General features: G+C 38.1%; 1 protein-coding gene across 2 annotated transcripts in view; it reads right to left on the bottom strand.

Annotated features, from left to right (window-relative positions):
• The window catches only part of IntS3 (integrator complex subunit 3), a 1056838-nt gene that overhangs the window by 195102 nt on the left and 837683 nt on the right, over nt 1-24053 (bottom strand). For both annotated transcript variants that reach the window (XM_090368499.1, XM_090368500.1), the window contains one exon: nt 5921-6034. In XM_090368499.1, the coding sequence (XP_090224625.1) occupies nt 5921-6034 (114 nt within the window). The remainder of the gene's footprint in view (nt 1-5920; nt 6035-24053) is intronic.

Raw genomic sequence — 24053 nt, 5'->3', positions numbered from 1 at the left:
TGTAGTTCTCACTTCTCTTCCATTCTTTTGGTGAGTGCCCAAGTTTCACTTCCATAAGTCATGGTGGGGAGTATACATTGGTTCATTATTTTACTTTTCAGACAAACTGTGATATTGCTCCTCAGTATGTGACTATATTTCCTGAATGCTATACATCCAAAATTTATTCTTCTCTTGACTTCCAGCCATTTATCATTATTACAGCTAATGACTTGTCCAAGATAAGTATATGATTGCACTTTTTCAATTACTGCTCCTCAAATCATTATATCCCTTTCTATGGCATACTTGTTCATCATTACTTTTGTTTTAGCCATATTCATCTTTAGTCCAAAATCCTTACTAACTGTGCATAACTGATTAAGATTTTCCTCTAATTCATTGGGATCGTGGCTTATAACCACAATGTCATCTGCAAATCGTAAATGGTTTAGGTACTCTCCGTTCACATTGACTCCTTTCTGCGACCAGTCTAATCTTCTGAAAGCTTTCTCAAGGGCAGCAGTAAACAGCTTCGGAGATATTGTGTCTCCTTGTTGAACTCCTTTCTCTATTTTAAATTTGCTACTGTCTTTGTCTAGACCCCGGGTTCGATCCCCAGCACCTCCAGTGGCTTTTTACCCCAGGGGGATCACATCTGGTGAGTATGGGCTTGGCACACCCAGGGTCTGGATATCATCATTCTTCTCTTTCTTGGTGATTCCTTTCTACTTCTGACTCTCTCTCTCTCTCTCTCTCTCTCTCTCTCTCTCTCTCTCTCTCTCTCTCTCTCTCTCTCAGGGTAACTCAGAAATTTTGTTTTGGCTGGTGCAGCATAAGCCTCAGGCTTCCTTGCACCATATGGCTAATAATAATAATAAAGGAGGTTGCATTCTCAAATATTTTCTTCAAAATCATAATATATGGGGTATCTATGCCTTGTCTTTTCAGTGCCCGAAACATTGCCTTATGCTGTATGGAGTCAAATGCTTTTCATAATCTACAAATGCCAGGCATAATGGTGTTTACATTTATTTGCTTTCTCCATTAGCTGATTAGCTGTGATATTGCGTGAAGGTGATCCATAGTTGAGAATCCTGTCCTAAAGCCAGCTTGCTCTTTTGGTTGATTCTCAACAAGTATTCTTTCTAATCTGTTAGTAATGACCCTTGTGAACAACTTGTAGATGTGGGATAATAAACTAATTGGTCTATAATTTCGAATTTCTGATTTATCTCCTTTCTTATGCAGCAAAACTATGATTGCATTATCCTACTCCTTAGGCGTCACACCTTTTGTAATGCATTTTGTGAAGTGTCCTGGCAGTTTTACCTGTGTAGGATGGAATCTATCCAGTTATAATGAATGAGGCAGCAAGGGAAGTAAGCAAAAATTTAGCCATAATTATGGGAGCATCCTTAGAGTCAGGAGAGGTCTCCATGGACTGGAGGTGTGCAAATTATAGACCTGTTAGTTTAACTTCTGTTCCGAGTAAAATAATGGAATCATTGGTTAAAGATGCATTACAGGATCATCTAGACAAGACTGCAGCAATAATTCAAACACAGCATGGGTTTGTTAAGGGAAAGTCTTGTCTGAAAAATTTGATTGGATACTATGATGTGTTTACAAAGGAACTAGATGCAAAAAATAATTTTATCATCATACACTTCAATTTCAGGAAAGCTTTTGACACTTTTTGGCATGTGAGATTACTGTACAAATTTGTGCAGTATGATATTAAAGGTAAGTTGCTACAATGGATAAAAGGGGTGTTGAGTGGGAAAAGACAGAGAGTTGTAATCAATGGATGCTACTCTTCGTAGACTAATGTTATTAGTGGAGTCCAACAGGGTGCGGTGTTGGGTCTACTGTTTTGTATATTTATCAATGATATTGATGAAGGGATATTTGGCTTAGTGTCGAAGTTTGCAGATGATACAAAGGTTGGCAGGGTTGTTAATGATAGTAATGGCAGTGTGCTACTGCAACAGAATCTAGAAAATTTGGGCAGATGGGCTGAGAAGTGGCAACTGAAGTTTAACATTGACAAATCCAAAATCCTGCATATGGGTAGCAGTAACGTCAGAGTAACATATCAACTGTGTGGTATTACACTTAGGGTAGTAGAGAATGAAAAGGACCTGGGGGGAGAATTGTGCAGTCAGATGTGAAATTTTCTGAGCAGTGCAGTCCGTCAGCAAGAGTAGCTCATGGTGTCTTGTCAATGATATACAGGATTTTTCTAGCAGAGATAAGGGGGTGATTATCCCTTTCTGTAAGGCAATGGTCAAGTTGCATCTTGAGTACTGCATACAGGTCTGGAGGCTTCATTTTAGGAAGGATATAGAGTTGCTAGAACGAGTACAGAGAAGGGCAACAAAGGGGGTTTTCTTCCCAAGAAAGGATTAAGTTCTGCAAATTGCTGTGGCTGGAGACTAGGCACCTGCAAGATGATCTGATTGAGGTGTATAAGGCCTAGAATGGGGTGAGCACACTGAATTGTGATGGGATTCTTCTGCTTGCTCAGATTATGAACCTGAATGGGGGCATAAATTCAAATTGAGGAAAGACATTTGTAGAATAAATGTGCAGAAATTTGCCTTTTGCCAGCGGGTTTAATTGCTGGAACAAATTTGCAACTCTCGGTGTGGAAGTTGATAGCTTAAATAAATTCAAGGAGGAACTGGACAAAATTTTAGAGGGAATGGTTGTGTGAAATTACATTTTTTTTGGCTGATGCTACATAAGCTGATACATTTGCTTTCTTGTATCACATGACTCTATTACTGCTACTAATTTAGAAAGAGAGAAAAAAAAATAAACGATGAAAAAAATTTGTATCTTTGAAATGCCAATAAATTCAACAATGGATTTTTAGCTTGAGTATTTGGGAAATTTTCCAACTTTCTACATGAATTCTTTGAAGTCTTCTAGATTATTCTATTTAGGTATTATTACCAGACTATTGGCTGCACACACAAAAATACAGCGGAAATTTTTTGTGTAGCCAGTAGATATTGGATGTTGATCAAATGCAAAGTGAAAATGAAAATAAATACACAATACATTTTTACCATCAATGTTATTTATTGAGTAATACTCTGAATAACAAATGTGATAAAAATATGCTATAAATTTATTATTAGTAGTATTGGTGTATAATGCAAGATAGCAAACTCATAAATCATCAGCAAAAAAAAAAAAAATAAAAATAATAAAAAAAAAAAAAAACATCACCTGTGCATCCCTTCCAACAATTTGTGTAATTCTTCCTTGAATTTATTCAAAGCACCCATTTGTCTACCACAACACATGGAAGATTGTTGGAATAACCACCTGTTGGCTGAAGGCAAACCTCGACGCGTCTATCCTGCAAACCATCCTTTCTCAATTTGAATTATGCCTATTCAGGTGTATAGTCTGAGGAGGAGGAAGAATGTCATCAGTACTGAGCTTGCTCAATCCATTCAAAGCATGAAACACCACAATCAGATCATCTTGCAGGTGCTTAGTCTCCAGGCACTACAATTTTTGGAACAGATGCTTTTTTGGTTAAAACTACCCTGTCGTTCCCTTCCCCAAGTTCTTTGTCCTTCTCTTCATCTGTTTCAAGCAGATCTACATCCTTCTTAAAATAACACCACCAAACATGTATGCAGTACATAAGATGCATACCTAACCACTGCCTTGTACAATGGGATAATCACTTCCTTATCCCTGTTAGAAAAATTCCTGAACATCAATAACAAAACCCAGTGAGTTTTCCCAGCAGTCTGTCAGCACTGTTCAGAGATCAAATGTGAAGATTATGTTTACCTCATATTTGTCTCTTAGGCATTGTTCATTATGAATTTGTCCTACATGGTGAAACAGTGAACTTCAGAAACTATAAAACATTGCACAGTGATTGTATGATGCTGTTTGAAGAAAACAGCTGGAACAGCTTCAGGGAATTAGTACTTGCATTACAACATGGTCCCAACACACTCAGTATTTTCCATTCAAATATTTCTGCAAAGCATTGCTGTGGTCAGTGTCATACTCATTGGATTTAGGTCCCTGTATAATGGGAGATCTAAATCCACTAAACTCTTGAAAGGTCAGATATTTGCAGTGACTGAGGAAATTACTGAAAATGCAACAATACAGACACAGTTTATAATGGATATAAACAAAAAAAAAAACAGAAAAAAAAAAAGAGATTTCAACATCATAAAGGAAGGGGAGGGTTTCAAAAACTTGTGATGAAATTTTTTTTGTTTGATAGCTTTAAATCTCTATAGTAACCAGAAAAGTTTTGGCTTTTTATCTGACTTTTTTTTTTCTTTTTTTTTTTGAAGGGCAGAAAAAAGTGAAGTGTCACAATGGAGAAAGTCGAATACAGATCAGTGACTTGGTCCTTCCTTCTGCAAGAGAAAATGCCCAAAACAATCCATGAAGAAATGGTGCTGTTTATGGAGAAGACTGCCCAAGTTACAGCATTCTTGCATATTGTTATAAACATTTCAAATGCAGAAGAACCTCAGTGAATGATGAAGAAATCCCAGGATGCCCAGGACTGTTGAAACAGAAGACAATTTGAAAAAATTGGCATTAATCCTGGAAGATCACTGTATTAGCACAAAGAACTAGTTTCAAAACATTAAATTAGTGTAGGGTCTGTGGAGAATATCATCCATCAACAGTTGGGTATGAGTAAAGTGCCTGCTAGATGGGTTCCCAGACTTCTGACCCCATACCAGAAGGAAAGGGCACAATGTGCACATGAAACGTCAATGCGCTAGGAAAAGCAAGAGAATTTTTTTTTTTATGGCTAGCCATTATGAATGAAACTTTGAAAAATCATCATAATCCTTAAAACTAAACAAATGTCACTAAACAAAAACAGTGGAAGCATGGAGAATCACCCATCCCAAAGGCAAAGGTGCAACCAAAGTACCGGCAAGGCGATCCTGTCAGTTTTTGGGGTGAGTATGGTGTAATACTAACAGATTACCTTCGAATTCAATTCAAAAGGGCTGTGCTTTGGTGGCAAAGTAATATTCCAAACTCCTCAATAAAGCTACATGCTGCTATAAAAAAAAAAAAAAAAAAGATGGGGAAAGCTGTCAAAAGGTGTGTGTGTGTGCCTGCTCCACTGGGGTGTGCCGATGAATGTGGGTTTGAAATATTGGCCGCATCCTGCTTACCACATAACCTTGCCCCCTTGGATTTCTACTTCTTTCCTGCTGAGTATGAGGTGATTTCTACTGCTGAGGTCATGGTTTGAAGGACAATCAGAAGATTTCTACAAAACTGGCCTGTGGAAGGGTATTGAAAGGCGGCAAAAACATGTCGTTTTTTCTGGTGACTACGTTGAAAAAGTGTAATACATGCTGTCTATTTCAACCTTGTATCACAACTACTGGATGAATACAAATATATTTTGAACCCCCATCATACAAGGAGATCATGCCAGCCAGCCAGCCATTATTGTTGTCTGTTTTTGGCTTACAAAAACTGAAATTCTGCTGAATTCAGCTCCAGAAGTTACTGTAAGTTATGGAACTCAATCAAGTGACACTTAAATAGATGCAGTCTTACATGAAAAAAAAAAGTAGGTAAAAACGATTTTTTTAATTTTTGCAATTTTTTATGATTTTTTTGTTTAATTTTTAAGAAAAATATGATTATATGTCTAAAATATTTCACTCTAATATTCAGCAACCAGCAAAAATTAGTACATATTAATATTTAAAAATTAGATTGCAATATATAAATTTTTACAAATTTTCAAAAGGAAAGGTTAATACAAACTAGAATAAATTTAAATTTTAATTTTTTTGCAATAAAAGATAAGTTATGGTTAAGTTAAAGAAAATACTCTATAGTTACTAAATTAATTGTAAACAAAATAATATGCATTATTTCAATTAAAAATACATTAAATGTTACTCACCTTGAAACTCCAATTTTGGCAAAATGGGAAGTATGTAATCCAAAGGAATATTATGAGCTGCAATTAACTGCCATAAGCAAAATTGCTCAAAAGTTTCCCATTCTAAACTGGCATCTGTAAGATATGTTTATAGAGAATAAGATACATAAGTGATTTCAAAATTTCTTAAAGAAAAAGAATGACATTTAAAATGATTATGAACATAATGTACTAGTAGTGGTAAATGATGCAAGAAAACAAGCTTATATGGCATCAGCCAAAAAAGAAAGAAAAATCTACACACTTTACCCATCCATACCCACCTAGAATTTGTCTAGTTCTTCTATGAGTCCATTCAAACGTAAAGGCGACTATGATGGTCTGAGACAGTATTTAAATTCTATACAGTGGGACCAATTGATGATGTTACCAACAGTAAACTCAAAATGGGAAGCATTCAAGGAACTAATCTTGGAGGCTACCAGGCTTTACGTAACAACTAAGAAATATTGTTCAAGATTTAGGCTTAATGGTTGTCAGATGAACTAATGAGACATGTGGCAGAGAAGAAAAATGCATGGGATACATACAAATTAATGGGTGACATGGAAGCCTATGATAGATATAAGTTGGTCTGTAACCAAGTCACAAAGGAGATTAGGCAGGCAAAGGCAGACTACGAAAAATCCTTGGCAAAGGATGCAAAGAAAAACAGAAAAGAGTTCTTTACATATTTAAATTCGAGAAGGAAAGGGATGAATCAGATTGGTCCACTGGATATTGATGGTTCAACAGTTGAGGATCCTGCTCAGGTGGCTAACAATCTAAACGCGTATTTTGCATCTACATTCACACATGAGGAGTTATTCAGGAAGGAGAATGATGTAGGTAAAGTAAACATTGGCAGTGAGCTGGATGATTTTGTAATAACTGGGAGGAAAGTGGAGGAGAGATTGTTGAGGATAAACATAAAAAAGGCACCTGGGGTGGATGGGATCTATCCAGTTATATTAAAGGAGGCAGCAAAGGAAGTAAGCAAATCCCTAGCCATAATTATGAGAGCTTCTTTGGACTCAGGGGAGGTACCCATAGACTGGAGATGTGCAAATGTAACCCCAATTCACAAAGGAGGATCAAAGGCTGACACAAGTAATTATAGACCTGTTAGTTTAACTTCTGTTCCAGGTAAGTTAATGGAGGCACTGGTTAAGGAAGCACTGCAGGATCATCTAGACAAGAATTCAGTTATAGCTCAGACGCAGCATGGTTTTGTTAAGGGCAGGTCTTGCCTGACCAATTTGACTGGATACTATGACGTAGTCACAAAAGAACTGGATGCAGGGAATAACTTTGATATTATATATTTGGATCTTAGAAAGGCTTTTGATACTGTTGCACATGGAAGACTACTGCACAAATTGGAACAGTGTGGCATTGGAGGCAAATTGCTGCTATGGATAAGGGGATGGTTGAGTGGCAGAAGACAGAGAGTGGTAATCAATGGACACTGCTCAACGTGGACTAATGTTATTAGTGGAGTTCCTCAGGGTTCAGTGTTGGGTCCGTTGTTGTTTTCGGTGTTTATGAATGATATTGATGATGGGATATCAAGTTTAATGTCCAAGTTTGCAGATGATACAAAGGTTGGCAGGGTTGTTAAGGCTACTGACGCTATACTGCTGCAACAGGATCTGGAAAGGTTGAACAGATGGGCTGAGAGGTGGCAAATGAAGTTTAACATTGACAAATGTAAAGTACTATATATGGGAAACAGTAACCCCAGAGCAACGTATCAACTCTGCGGTACTACACTGACAGTGGTGGAGAATGAAAAGGACCTGGGGGTAATTGTGCAGGCAGATATGAAGTTCTCTGAGCAGTGCAGACGAGCTGCAAGAGTAGCTCATGGTGTCTTGTCAATGATATACAGGAATTTTTCTAGCAGGGATAAGGAGGTGATTATTCCCTTGTATAAGGCAATGGTTAGGCCACATCTTGAGTACTGTATACAGGTCTGGAGGCCTCATTTCAAGAAGGATGTAGAGCTGCTGGAACGGGTACAGAGAAGGGCAACAAGATTAGTGAATGGAACAAAGGGTTGCTCTTACGAAGAAAGGCTTAAGTTTTGCAAATTACAGAGCCTGGAGACTAGGCACCGGCGAGGTGATCTGATAGAGGTGTATAAGGCTTTGAATGGTTTGAGCATGCTCAATGCCAATGGGATTCTTCATCTTGCTCAGAATAATCACCTCAGAGGGCATAAATTCAAATTGAGGAAGGACGGATGTCGGATAGATGTGCGGAAATTTGCCTTTGGCCAGCGGGTGGTTGGTTGGTGGAACCGACTTCCATCACTTGTTGTTGAAGTTGATAGCCTAAACAAATTTAAAGCTCAACTGGACAGGTATTTCGAACGAACGGAGGGGTGAAATGGGAGTGGTGTGTGTTTTTTTTTTTGGCTGATGCTGAATAAGCTTGCTTTCTTGCATCATATGCCTCTACTAATGCTAATGCTAAACAATCCATTTCCACAACAACAGATGGAAACCTGTTCCAACAATCAACACCCGTTTGGATTAAGGCAAACTTCCATACATCTGTTCCTGCAACCTTCCTTCTCAACTTGAAAGAGTGCCTGCTCATGTGATAGTCTTAGCAAGAACAAGAATGCCATCAGCATTTAGCTTAATAATCCATTCAAGGCCTTAAACACCTACCAATCTCCCTGCAGGTGTCTAGTCTCTTCAGTATGCTTCAATATGCAGAAGTAAAGCTTCTCTTGGTAAGACCTTTTCCTTCCTTCACCAATCTGGTTGCCCTTCCCTGCACCCATTCCAGCAGATCTATATCCTTCCTAAAGTGAGGCCTCCAGACCTGTATACAGAACGCACCCATGGCCTTGTACATAGGGATAATCACTTCCTTATCCCAGCTAGCAAAGTTTCTGTACATCGTTTACAAAACTCCATGAGCTGTCCTGACAGCCTGTCTGCACTGCTCAGAGAATTTCATATCTGATTGCACAATTACCCCCCAAGGTCTTTCATGTTCTATCGATCTAATTTTCTTAGACCTTATTGCAGTAGCTCACCCTGATCGCTGTCACTAATCACCCTGCCAACCTTTTTATCATCTTCAAACTTAGATATTAAGCCTGATATTGATATACCTTTATCAATATCATTAATAAATATTGAAAACAACAGTGAGCACAGCACCGAAACCTGAGGGACTCAAATAATAACATCAGTCCACGAAGAGCAGTGCCAACTAATAACAACTCTCTGTCTTATTCCACTCAATTATCCCTTTATCCATAGCAGTAACTTGCCCTTAATGGCATATTGCTCCAGTTTGTACAGCAGACTTTTATGTGCAACAGTATCAAAAGCACTCCTGAATACAAGTATATGGTATCAAAATTATTTTTTGCCTCCAGTTCTTGGTCACTGCATTATAGAATCCAAACAGAGTGGTTGGATTGCCCCTTAACAAATCCATGCTATGACTGCACTATAATTGAATTCCTGTCTAGGTAGTCCAGCATTAATTCTTTAAGCAGCGACTCCATTATTTTCCCGGGACAAGACATTAAACCAATAGGCCCGTAATTAATCATATCACGTGTTGATCCCCCTTTATGAATTGGAGATATATTCACACATCTTCAGTCCTTAGGGACCGTCTCTGAATACAAACATCCTCTCATAATGATATCTAAGAGTTTTCTTACTTCCTTTGTTGCCCCCCCCCCCCCTTATTATAACTGGATAGATTACATCCATCCCAGGTACTTTTCTTATGTTTAGCTTCAACAATTTCTGTTCCACTTCCTTTCAATTATCACAGAGTCATTAAGAATTTTATAAACTAGGATTTATAAATCCTAGTTTATAAAATTCTGGCATCACTTCCCCTAAAGAAATCCTTGTGTGTGAACGTAGATGAAAAATTCCTGTTCAATTTGTCAGCAATGTGAGGTGGGTCATACACAGTTAGCCTATTGACATGAAGTGGCCCCGATGTGATTCAACTCCTTCCTTCTATGGTTAATATAAGTATAGCAGTCTTATTAGCAATAGCAGAGGCGTATGATGCAAGAAAGCAAGCTTATACAGCATCAGCCAAAAAAAAAAAAACTTCACCCATCCATTCACTCCAAATGTTTGTCTAGTTCTGCCTTGAATTTATTTAAGTTGTTGACCTCCACTACAACAGATGGAAGTTTGTTACAGCAATCAATGACTCACTGGCTAAAGGCAAATTTCCGCACATCTATTCTACAACTGACAACTCAATTTGAATTTATGACCCCTCTGGTGATTAACACGTTAACTGCTATGGCTTATTTGGGTGAACAGGTCTCCAATGCCAATCCGAATTAGGCATGTTAAATTATTCAAAACCCAAATTATAATATATATTCATCACCAAAACTCTAAAAAAAGCTTCTTGAATTATCTTGTAGATGGCATGTGTAATAGAGAATTCCTCGCGGCAGCCAACTACGAGTTAACTTGAGATGTATCGTTACCTGTAGAATTCGCAGTATATGAGTCAGCGCTGTGCGTAAATCAATAGTGTGTGTCGTGTATGTATCTTGTATTTAGTAATTTGTTACGTGTTTATAAAAAAAAAAAAAAAAAAAAAAGAACCTAAAGTATGGATAAGAAGAGACCACTGACCGAAGAAGAGCTTGAGTTGTATGCTAATATGAGCGATTCCGAATTTGAAGAGATTTTTGACGAGCCATACAGTTCTGGTTCCGACAGTGTTTCTTGGTCTTTGGCTACAAATGGGTCCTTGTTCTTTTCCTTCAATAGAGCATTACTGGAGTACAAATGCATTCTACAATGTTATGTTATGGCGATCTTTTATGAGTCGAAATAGATTCGAGTTGATACTGCAATATTTTCACTTTGCAGATAACTCATTACAATCTGCTGATAGGTTATACAAGGTAAGACCTATTTTGAACCATTTCAATAATGTTATGACCAAAAATTACATACTGGATAAAAACATATGTATTGACGAGTTGATGATGTTGTGGTGTGAGAGACTGAATTTCCACCAGTACATAAAAAATAAAAAAGCACAAATACGGAATCAAACTTTACGAACTGTGCGAGTCCAACGACCTTGTTATGAAAATAAAAATTTACTCAGGTAAATGAGAAGAAACTGAACAAAACATGGTCATACAGCTGAAGTTGTGCTATACTTGCTTGAGGACTACTTAGACAAGGGATATGTAGTGTATATGGACAATTTTTATAATTCTGTTGCTCTGACGAAATTGTTGTCTGCTAGAAAAACGTATGTATGTGGAACACATTACGCACCAACAGAAAAGAAAATCCAGAAGATCTGGTAATACGAAAATTGAAGAAAGGTGAAGTTGCATGGCAACTTCACCTTTCTTCAACTTTCCTTTCTTCAAATGGCCCTATTGTAGTTTGTAAGTGGAGGGATAAAAGAGAAGTTCTCACTATTTCTAACAAACACGTTGTTGAAATGGGCGAGGTATGTGACCGGAATAGAAAACTTTCAATAAAACCAAACATAATTCGGGATTACAATAGCGGAAGGTCCAGCATAGATCGATCGGATCAAATGCTGTCATATTATTCAGCACTAAGAAAAACCATCAGATGGCCGAAGAAAAATGCATTGCATATTTTAGAAATATATATACGTAACGCACACATCCTTTTCCGTAAAGTTACAGGTTCCACCATAAAATCTCTAAAATTCAGAGAAACATTCATCGAATCTTTGATTGGAGAAAAAAATTCAAAACGTTCCAAAGAAGATTAGATCAGAATGTGACGTTCATTATTTAGAGGCAATACCAACAACTGAAAAAAAAGCACGCCCGACTAAGCTGTGTCAAATATGTACCAGAAATAAAAACGCCGAGAAACGCACTATTATTGTCCAGTGTGTCAAGAAAAGCCTGCTCTTTGTGTAGAGGAATGTTTCAAGAAATATCAGAAATAAACACTATAATATCATCGTGAATTTTAGTTATACACTTTTCTTTATGTATTTTTGTGAATAAAATTTTGTTTTCTGACACTGTGGTTGATTTTTCATTCTTATCTCAGAAGCCCACTATCCATCTATCCATCGGTTGCACATATTTGCTATAAATATACTCTTAGCTGCGCCTGAAAGGCAAGTCATATCAGTCCGAGTTAACTTGTAGGTGGCATCCTGGGCCAGACCGCCAAATATGAATTAACTTGTAGTCGGCAGTCAACGTGTTAATCTGTGCAAGAGGAAGAATCCCATCAGCATTGAGCTTGCTCAAACCATTCAAGGCCGCATCTCAATCAGATCTCCTCTTAGGTGCCTAGTCTCTAGATGCTGTAATTTCAAAAAACCTTAAGCCTTTCACCATAAGAGCAACCCTTTGTTCCATTCGCCAAACTCGCTGCTCTTCTCTGTACCAGTTCCAGCAGCTCTACATCCTTCCTAAAATGAGGCCACCAGACCAGTACACAGTATTCAAGGTGTGGCCTTACCCATTGCCTTACACAAGAGGATAATCACTTCCTTATCGCTGTTTTAAAAATTCCTGTACATCATCGACAAGCCATCATGAGCTACAATTGCAGGCTGTCGGCACTGCTCAGAAAACTTCATATCTGACTGCACAATTACCCCCAAGTCCTTTTCATTCTCTACCACTCTGAGTGCAGTACCTCACAGTTGACACATTACACTGGGGTCACTACTACCCAAATGCAATACTTCAGATTTGTCACTGTTAAACTTCAATTTCCACCTCTGAGCCCATCTGCTCAACTTTTCTAGATCCTGTTGCTGTAGTGTACTGTCATTAACAACCCTGCAACCTTCATATTGTCTGCAAACTTAGCTACTGTTTTTTGCCAAAAACTTCTCAGAATCTATCTTAGTTTGCCTAATCTCCTTTGTAACTTGATTACAGACAATTTATAAGTACCATTGGGTTCTGTATCAACTAATAATTTTTATGCATTGCAAGCATTTTTCTTCTCTGCCATGTGTTCATCTGACATCCATTTAGCTCTAAGCCTTAAACAGCATTTCTTTGTTGGCATGAAAAGTCTAGCAACCTCTATAATTACTTCCCTGAATGCTTCCCATTTAGAATTCTGTTGATAATACTGTATAGAATTTAAAAACATTCTTAGACCACCGTAGTCACACTTATGAAAGTAAAAGCCTTTTGCTTTTCCCTTGACAGTAGTTATGCCTTTAATTAAATTCCACATTATCATTAGTAGAGGCATATGATGCAAGAAAGCAAGCTTATATAGCATCTGCCAGATTAAAAAAAAAAAAACCCTTCCCATTTCAACCATCCATTCATTACAAATGCTTGCCTAGTTCTGCCTTGAACTTATTTAAGTTGTCAATCTCCATTACGACAGATGGAAGTTTGTTTCAAATATCAACCACATGCTGGGTAAAGGCAAATTTCAGTACATCTGTTCTACTTTAATTTGAATTTATGACCCCTCAGGTGAGTAATCTGAGCAAGAGGAAGAATCCCATCAGTCTAGTCTCCAGATGCTGCAATTTGCAAAACTTAAGCCTTTCTTGGTAATAGCAACACTTTGTTCCATTCAAAATCACATTGCCTTTCTCTGTACTTGTTTCCAGCAGTTCTACATCCTACCTAAAATAAGGCCCCCAGTTATGTAGTACTCAAGGTGTGGACTGACCACTGTCTTATACAAGTGGACAATTGTCTCCTTATCCCTGCTAGAAAAATTCCTGTATATCACTAACAAGACACCATGAGCTACTCTTGCAGTCTGTCTGCACTGCTCAGAAAACTTCAATTCTGATTGCACAATTACCATGTTACTCTGGGGTTACTGCTACTCATATGCAGTACTTTGTATTTCTCAATGTTAAACTTCAGTTGCCAACTCTCAGCCCATCTGCTCAACTTTTCTGGAACCTGTTGCAGTAGCATCCCATACTTACTGTCATTAACAACCAGTCTTCATATCTGTAAACTTGGACATGAAGCCTTATATACCTTCAGCAATATCATTGATAAATATACAAAATAACTGTGGGCCCAACACCGAACCCTGGGGGTCTCCACTAATTACGTTAGTCCATGAAAAGCAGTGTCCATTGATTACCACTCTGTCTTCTCCCACTCAACCATCACTTTATCCACTGTAACAACTTGCCCTAATGTCATACTGCTCCAAATTGTACTGTAGTCTACTGTGTGCAACAGTATCAAAAGCTTTCCTAAAATTTAAGTATATGATATATAAACCCCATGGTCCTGAGCTGGATATCATCATTCTTCTCTTTCTTGGTGATTTCCTTCTACTTCTCTCTCTCTCTCTCTCTCTCTCTCTCTCTCTCTCTCTCTCTCTCTCTCTCTCTCTCAGGGTAACTCAGAAATATTTTTTGGCTGGTGCAGCATAAGCCTCAGACTTCCTTGCACCATATGGCTAATAATAATAATAATAATAATATCAAAATTATTTTTTACATCCAGTTCCTTTGTGACCACATCATAGAATCCAATCACATTCGTCAGATAAGACTTCCCCTTAAAAAACCCATGCTGTGTCTGAACTATAATTACAGTCTTTATTAGATGGTCCTGCAATGCTTCTTTAACCAATGACTAAATTATTTTCTCTGGAACAGAAGTTAAACTAATAGGCATGTAATTACTTGTGTCACCCTTTAATTCCCCCTTTTGTGAATTGGGGTTACATTTGCACATCTCCAGTCGATGAGGACCTTCCCTGAGTCCAAGCAGTTATGGCTAAAGGTGTGCTTGCTTCCTTTACTGCCTCCTTTAATATAGCTGGATAGATACCATCCACCCCAGGTGCCTTTCATATGAACTTCAACAATTTCTCCTCCACTTTGTTCTCAGTTATTACAAAATCATTTAGCTCCCGGCTAGAGTTTGATAAGCTTATATCCTACAGTTCCCTACAGACTTTCTCATGTGTGAATGTAGAAGAAAAATACTGATTTAGTTTGACAGCTACATCAGCAGGATCATCAACAATTGAATCATCAATATCAAATTGGCCATCCTTTCTTCTAGTTTAAAATTAGATATATCCTTACTAAAAGTCAAATTTCTTATCTAAAAGGAAAAAATGTGCCACAAAACAAAAAACTATATACTGCGTGATTAGAACCTTCAAGGTACTTATTTATCACAATTAAAATCCAACTGTTCTACTGCACCACTATTTACGTGCTACTTATATTAAAACACTGATATAATAACTCTACGAATAATAAGGCTCAACTTATAAAATCAGTAGCTAAACTTAAAAATAAGCTAACAAACATGACTGAGACTATTAAACCATTTGTCACGCACAAATGCTTTTTTTTTTAGCAGTAGCATTAGTAGAGGCATTTGATGCAAGAAAGGAGGCTTATGCACCATCAGCCAAAAAAATATATAAAAATAAAAAAATAAATAAATAAAAAATAACCACTTCCACTTCACCCATCAGTTTGTTCGAAATACCTGTCCAGCTGAGCCTTAAACTTATTTAGGCTATCAACTTCCACGACAAGGGATGGAAGTCTGTTCCACCAACCAACCACAAGCTGGCTAAAGGCAAATTTCCGCACGTCTATCCTACATCTGTCTTTCCTCAATTTGAATTTATGCTCTCTCAGGTGATTATTCTGAGCAAGAGAAAGAATCCCATCAGCATTGAGCATGCTCAAACCATTCAAGGCTTTGTACACCTCTATCAAGATCACCTTGCTGGTGCCTAGTCTCCAGACACTGTAATTTGCAAAACTTAAGCCTTTCTTCGTAAGAGCACCCCTTTGTTCCATTCACTAATCTTGTTGCCCATCTCTGTACGCGTTCCAGCAGCTCTACATCCTTCTTGAAATGAGGCCCCCAGAACTGTCCTGTATACAGTACTCTAGGTGTGGCCTGACCATTGCCTTATACAAGGGAATAATCACCTCCTTATCCCTGCTAGAAAAATTCCTATATATCATTGACAATACACCATGAGCTACACTTGCAACCCGTCTGCACTGCTCAGAGAACTTCATATCTGCCTGCACAACCACCCCAAGGTCCCTTTCATTCTCTACCACTGTCAGAGTAGTACCACAGAGTTGATACGCTGCTCTGGGATTGCTGTTTCCCATATGTAGTACTTTACATTTGTCAATGTTAAACTTCATTTCCACCTCACAGCCCATCTGCTCAACCTTTCCAGATCCTGTTGCAACAGCATAGTGTCAGTAGTGTCCTTGACAACCCTGCCAACCTTCGTCTGCAAACTTGGACATTAAGCTTGATATACCATCATCAACATCATTTATAAATACAGAAAACAATAATGGACCCAATACTGAACCCTGAGGGACTCCACTAATAACATTAGTCCACGATGAGCAGTGTCCATTGAATACCACTCTCTGCCTTCTCCCCCTCAACCACCACTTTATCCATAGTGGCAATTTGCCTCCAATGCCACACTGCTCCAATTTGTGCTGCAACAATATCAAATGCCTTCCTAAGATCCAAGTATATAATATCAAAGTTATTCCCTGCATCCAGTTCTTTTGTGACTGCATCATAGTATCCAATCAAATTGGTCAGGCATGACTTCCCCGTAACAAAACCATGCTGTGTCCGAGATATAACTGAAGTCTTGTCTAGATGATCCTGCAGTGCATCTTTAACCAGTGCCTCCATTAATTTTCTGGGAACAGAAGTTAAACTCACAGGTCTATAATTACTTGTGTCAGCCTTTGATCCTCCTTTGTGAATTGGGGTCACATTTGCACATCTCCAGTCCATGGGTACCTCCCCTGAGTCCAGGAAGCTCTCATAATTATGGCTAAGGGTTTGCTTACTTCCTTCGCTGCCTCCTTTAATATAACTGGATAGATCCCATCCACCCCAGGTGCCTTTCTTGTGTTTATCTTCAACAATTTCTTCTCCACTTTACTCTCAGTTATTACAAGATTCTCTAGCTTACTGCCAGAGTTGAATACATCTCTGGCATTCCCTTAGCTGTGTGAATGTCGATGCAAAATATTCATTTAGTTATTATTTTTATTATTATTATTATTATTATTATTAGCCATATGGTGCAAGGAAGCCTGAGGCTTATGCTGCACCAGCCAAAAAAAAATTTCTGAGTTACCCTGTGTGTTTGTGTGTGTATGTGAGAGAGAGAGAGAGAGAGAAAGAGAGAGAGAAGTAGAAGGAAATCACCAAGAAAGAGAAGAATGATGATATCCAGCTGAGGACCCTGGGTGTGCCAAACTCATACTCACCAGATGTGAGCTCCTAGTTTGTTAGCTACCTGAGCAGGATCATCAACAGTTGACCCATCGATATCAAGTGGACCAATCTGATTCATCCCCTTCCTTCTAGAGTTTACGTAAGTAAAGAACTCTTTGCTGTTTTTCTTTGCATCCCAGATTACGAGAAATCTTGTCAAAGATTTCTCGTAATCTGCCTTCGCCTGCCTGACCTCTTTTGTAACTTGGTTACAGATCAACTTGTATCTATCCCATGCATTTTTCTTCTCTGCCATATGCCTCATTAGTTCATCTGACATAAATTTAGGCCTAAATCTTGAACAATATTTCTTAGTTGGTATGTAAAGCCTAGTAGCTTCCAAGATAAGTTCTTTGAATACTTCCCATTTTGAATTTGCTGTTGGTAACATCATCAGTTAGTCCCACTGTATAGAATTTAAATGCTGTCTCAGTCCATCGTGGTCGCCTTTACGAAAGCAATAGCCCTTCCCTTTACCCTTAATGGTAGTTACCTCTTTGAGTAAATCCCACTTCAGCACACTGTGATCACTGCCACCTAGTGGTTCATTTATCAGCATATTCTTAATGCATGAAGAATCACTATTGATAATCAAATCAAGAGTATTACTCCCTCTAGTTGCTTCCCGAACATGCTGATGTAGAAAACAATTATCCAATAAATCAACAAAAGCCTTGCTAGTGTGTGAGTGACCAGCCCCCAAATTCCAGTCAATATCTGGGAAATTAAAATCGCCCATTATCAGACTCTCTGATTTACTGGCCCACTCTATTTCCCTGTACAGTTTCTTATTATACTTATCAGAGTCATTAGGCCTCTAGCACACTCCTACTCTTAATTTTGATCTCCCAATGCTAATGTCACACCAAACTGACTCCACACTGCACTGTCCAGTGATGTCGACTGGTTTCACTTCCTTGGATTTTATGTGTTTTTTAACTAATAGCATACCCCCTCCTCCCTTCCTATCCTGTTCATCTTTCTGTAGACATTGTACTCCCCAAATTCCAGTTCTGCATTCCTTATATCTGTGTGACACCATGTCTCTGAAATCCCAACAATATCAGCCTTTGATGTTTTGAGCAATACCTCAAATTCATCAAATTTATTTACTAAACTCCTAGCATTGGTGTACACAAAGTATACATGCACCTGTTCTTTTTCTTAGCTACTCTAACACAACCCATGTGTTTACTTGTATCTCAATGATTCCCAGCAGTTTCTGAAATATCCTGCAGCTTATTTTCCAGGCTGCTGCTCATTCCAATAGAAGCAGTGCAAGAATCACTTCACCTCTGCCAGTGGCCACTGTTAATCTATTAGTCCTTGTATCCCCCCAATCTAGCAGTTTTCCGACCCACCTAACACTGCCTCGATAGCTTCAGCAAACATTCTTGCACCCTTTCTATTTAAGTGTATCCCATCCCTGTAGAAGCAGTCTCTCCTGTTAACAAGTACAGACCAGGCTGAAAAAAATTCTATCCCTTGAGCCTTGCACAATCTTTCCAGGGCCGAATTGATCGACAGGGCTCTCATCACATACTCCCTCCTATCGTGTCTGGGCAGAATTGCAGACACTTTCAAATTCAACTCTAATTCACGGCTTTTTTTCAACAGTGACCTGTACTTGTTAAGTCTCCTACTCTTAATAACATTAGTGCCAACGTGTACAACTATATCACCTTTTGTGCCCTTAAAAGATGATATCCGCTCTACAATGTCATCAACCTTTGTCCCTGGCAGACATACCCTGGTCCTCTTCCACCTATCCTTTTTACAAAGCATGTTTCCCTGACAATAGAGTCACCAACAACTACTAGTTCCTTTGAGACCAGTGCATTCTGTCTTGGGGGCTGCCGCTGTGTTGCGTGATGATGAAGTGCAAGCTCTGGCATTGGTGTTGGCATCTGAGAGCTTGATGGGTCCTTCACTTTTAATCCTTCGAGGGCATCCACCCTGTCCTTCAAGCTCTCATAAAGGCCCATAACGATGCTGAGTTGTCGCCTGATTTCCTTACACTCCTTGCATCGCGCACACACAAAGACATCCCCCCATGGCAGTATCATGTCCCGTACCCGATTGCTCCATAAACATCAAGCAAGTAGTGCATTTTAAAAGGCTGTGATTCAGAGGGCAACTGCCCCACTCAGTTCTCCCCTGAGCCACAGCACTCCCATTATCTTGAGCTTTTTGTTTTGCTGCTCTGGTCTGAGTCATGATTTCGATTTAATTTCAATAAAATTTCAATTTCAGTACAAAATTAAATCCCTAAACTTGTATCCCAACACAGTTATAACGCTATATTTATGTTTCAGTATCGAGTGTTATCTACAAAATCCCTTTATATAACTTCTGTATCAAGTTAAGTATTAATTATTTATTTTTACTAATTATTTATGTTAAGTAACCTAAGTCGTTATATGTATAGTTAAAAGTACAATTTAATTAACAATGAAGTTCAACAAGATTAATAGATTTTACTGATTAATTGACAATATTATGTACTATACTATACTATATTAAGCTTATGCTATCTAGTTCGAGATATTTTGTATCACGTAACAATGGCGCCAATTTACGAATGGTAAACACGTGGATTTGATACCCTTACTGATACTAAGTAATACCTACAAAATCTCTATCAAAGTTACTTTAAACTAAGTATCATAAATAGGAATATAAAGCTACTCTAGAAATTAAGTTAATATGCCAATTTAAGCTAATAAAACAGAAAAAAACTTCTGTTCCAGGAGCAGCAAAAAAAAGCTACGTCCGCACAGGATATTCTCGTTCTCAAAACCGAGTTTAATGTGTCAATCAATGAAAAAGACAGCAAAAATTTCCAAAAAAACTTATCCTTTCTGATGAGTTCAAAATTCTTCATCTGCGCACTTGTGTGGGAACCACATACAAAAGTTTTGAGATATTCCTACTTCCTAATGAGTGACATAATTGAAATTTTGCAATAGATTTACACAAAAGAAAGCTTATTAAACTTTTATAATATATGAAAAATGAATTAAAAACTAATACTAGAATGTTTCATAGCACACGACATTTATCATCTTTAGTGTAATAAGGCAGAATGATCTGTTGTATCATATATCAACTTTAATAACTATAATTAGGGACATCAATTCAGTCACTGAAGAAGTGGTAACAAGAAGTACAATGAAATGTCCGAGAATTATCAGTATAATGTCCAGAAATTAAGAAGAGATTTCATTAAATGCAAGCTGAAGTGCATGGATTGGCGATATTTTCCAAAATAATAGTTATGCTGCATTCTTTTAGAGTAAAAATACATTAACAGCATGTGTAAATCAAACAGAAAACTTAAGAAGGTGCTAATTTGTTCACGTGATATTATGAAATACTATTATTATTACAGACCAATTTTCAGGACAGTACAGATTTATAAAAACTTCAGCTATTGAATGATTTATAGGATCTTTCAATTCGATTTTATTCATTACTGAGCATATAATGTTTTTGATTCAGTTGTGATTGTTTAAACAGTTTAAATACATACATCAACAGCACGGTTTGGAAAAATACAATAAATTTTCTCAGCACTGTCTTGTTGAAGCAGAACCATGGTCATTACATACTATACTGATGCTGTCAACATTACTGTCTAAATCTTCAGAATTATTTAGTTCTAGAGGGGTCAAAAAACAGCATGAGTCTTAGGCCAAACAGTTTAATTGAGTCCGTCTTTCTCCTAATTGCTCTTTACTGTAGTGATTTGAGCCCATACCCAATGTCCAAGATGAAGGTAACTGATCTACTTGTCCCCTCTCCTCACCCTTACTATTCCTATTTAGTTCATAATCTGAACATTCATTAATGCATATTAAAAGTGTTGTTCCACATTCAATGCTAAAATCATTTACACGAATCTCTTTGCAATGCAATATGGCAATCATCAGCCATTTTCAATCCACTGCAGGATGAACGCCTCTCCAGCAACTTTCCAGTTCCTTCTGTTTTTAGCACTGGCCATCCATTTACTACCCAAAAACTCATGAATTTCATCTATCCATCTCTGCCTTTGTCTTCCAGGTTTTCTTCTAGCTCCTCTTGGGTACCATTCTGTTATTTTACTTAGTCCATCTGTCATCGTGTCTTCGAGCTATGTGTCCTGCCCAAGACCATTTTAGTTCTTTAGTTTTGATAAGAATGTCCTTTACTTGAGTTTGCTGCCTAATCCATGTGTTTCTCTTCTTATCTAACAGTCTGATTCCCAAAATAATTCGTTCCATTCTTCGCTGTGTAGTTCTTAGCTTCTCTTCCATTCTTTTGGTGAGTGCCCAAGTTTCACTTCCATAAGTCATGGTGGGGAGTATACATTGATTCATTATTTTACGTTTCAGACAAACTGGGATATTGCTCTTCAGTATGTGACTATATTTCCTGAATGCTATCCATCCAAAATTTATTCTTCTCTTGACTTCCAGCCATTTATCATTATTACAGCTAATAACTTGTTCCAGATAAGTATATGACTCCACCTTTTCAATTACTGCTCCTTCAATCATTATTTCCCTTTCCGTGGCATACTTGTTCATCATTACTTTTGTTTTAGCCATATTCATCTTTAGTCCAAAATCCTTACTAACTGTGCATAACTGATTAAGATTTTCCTCTAATTCTTTGGGATTGTGGCTTATAACCACAATGTCATCTGCAAATCGTAAATGGTTTAGGTATTCTCCGTTCACATTGACTCCTTTTTGCGACCAGTCTAATCTTCTGAAAGCTTTCTCAAGGGCAACAGTAAACAGCTTCGGAGATATTGTGTCTCCTCGTCGAACTCCTTTCTCGATTTTAAATTTGCTACTGTCTTTGTCTAGTCTAATAAAGGAGGTAGCACTCTCATATATTTTCTTCAAAATCATAATATATGGAGTATCTGTGCCTTGTCTTTCCAGTGCCCGAAACATTGCCTTATGCTGTATGGAGTCAAATGCCTTTTCATAATCCACAATATGGCAATATCTACATATATATAAACAAAATAACCTATGTTTATATAGCAAACAGGAATGTTGGACTGTAGAATTTAAACTGATACAAAAATAACAATGACATTAGAATAAAATAACTGTAAGATTACACAATGAGTGAAAAAGAATGCTGCACTCCGAAATCAAGGCTGGAATCATAATGAGAATGGTCTTGTTAACAGGAGAGACTGATTCTACAGGGATGGAGTACACTTAAATAGAAAGGGTGAAGAATATTTGCTGATGCTATCAAAGCAGTGTTAGGTGGGTCAGAAAATTGCTAGCTTGGGGGGGATTCACACTCTAAAAGATTAACTGTGGGTGTAGACAGAGGGAAAAGTGATTCTTGCACTGCTTCTATTAGAATGAGCAGAAGCTCGTAAAGCAAGGTGCTGGGGATTTCCAGGACTGCTGGGAGTCGCAGTGGAATAAGTATATACATGGGCTGTGTTAGGATAACTAAGAGTAGGAACAGGTGCACGTATACTTGTATGTACACCAATGCTAGAAAAATAGTGAATAAGTTTTATGAGTCGAATATTGTTGAGATATCAGAGAAGTGGTGTTGCAGAGATATAAGCAGTGCAGAACTGAAATTTGGGGAGTACAATCGTACAGAAAGGATAGATAGGGCAGGAGGGATCATGCTGTTAGTTAAGAAACACATAAAACCTAAGGATGACGATATTTGGTTTTTAGGAGCATTAGCAAATAAGGCCATATTGCTCCGGGGATATGCGGTAGTCATTCCCTGACCTTTCCGTATCCACCGTATTTGGTGGTCACGGACTCGAACCCCGGTCTAATCAAGCATCATGTGCTACGCACTGCCGCTCCTGCCAACCTGGCTACGGAGGCACCGAAAATCTAAGGAAGAGCATCCAATCGACAAGGGTGGACAGTGCAATGTTGAGTCAGTTTGGTCTGACATAAATACTGGGAAATGGGAAAAAAGAGTAGGAGTGTATTATAGGTCTAATGACTCCAATGAGTACAATGAAAAACTGTGCAGAGAAATAGAGTGGGCCAGTAAATCAAAATGTCTTAAAATGGGGGATTTTAACTTTCCAGATATTGAATGGAACTTGTGGGTTGGTCACTTGCACACTAGGAATACTTTTGTTGACTTATTGGATGATGTTTTCTAAAGCAACATGTTCGAGAGGCAACCAGAGGGAGTAATACTCTTGATCTGATTATCAGCAGTGATTATTCATACATTAAGAATTTGCAGATAAAGGAACCACTGGGTGACAGTGATCACAGTATACTGATGTACGTTTACTTAAAGAAGTAACTACCATCAAGGTTAAGGGAAGGATTTTTTGCTTTTGTAAAGGTGACTACAGTGGTCTCAGAGAGCTTTTAAATTCTATATAGTGGGATCAACTGATCATGTTACCAACGGTGATTTCTAAATGATAAGCCTTCAGGGATTTAATCTTGGAGGCTACAAGGCTTTTCATACGAACTACAAAATACTGTTCAAAGTTTAGGCCCAAATGGATGTCAGTTTCATTAATGACGCTTGTTGCAGAGAACAAAAATGCATTGGATGCATATAAATGATGTGAAGACACAGAAGCCTATGGCCAATATAAGTAAGTCTGTAATCAAGTCACAAAGGAGGTTAGACTGGTTGGTTGGTTTGGTTTTTTTTTTTTTTAGGAGCATTAGCAACTAAGGCCATATTGCTCTGGGAATATGCGGTGGTCATTACTTGACCTTTCCGCATCCTCCGTATTTGGTGGTGACGGGCTCGAACCCTGGTCTAATCAAGAAGCGTGTGCTACGCACTGCTGCTCCTTCCCACCTGGCTACGGAG

This window comes from Mastigoproctus giganteus, chromosome 2, assembly GCF_048544385.1.
Source record: "Mastigoproctus giganteus isolate SK-2022 chromosome 2, ASM4854438v1, whole genome shotgun sequence".
NCBI classification, from domain to species: Eukaryota; Metazoa; Arthropoda; class Arachnida; order Uropygi; family Thelyphonidae; genus Mastigoproctus; species Mastigoproctus giganteus.
Note: the sequence above shows the minus strand (reverse complement) of the source record. Positions and strands in the feature narration are given on the sequence as shown.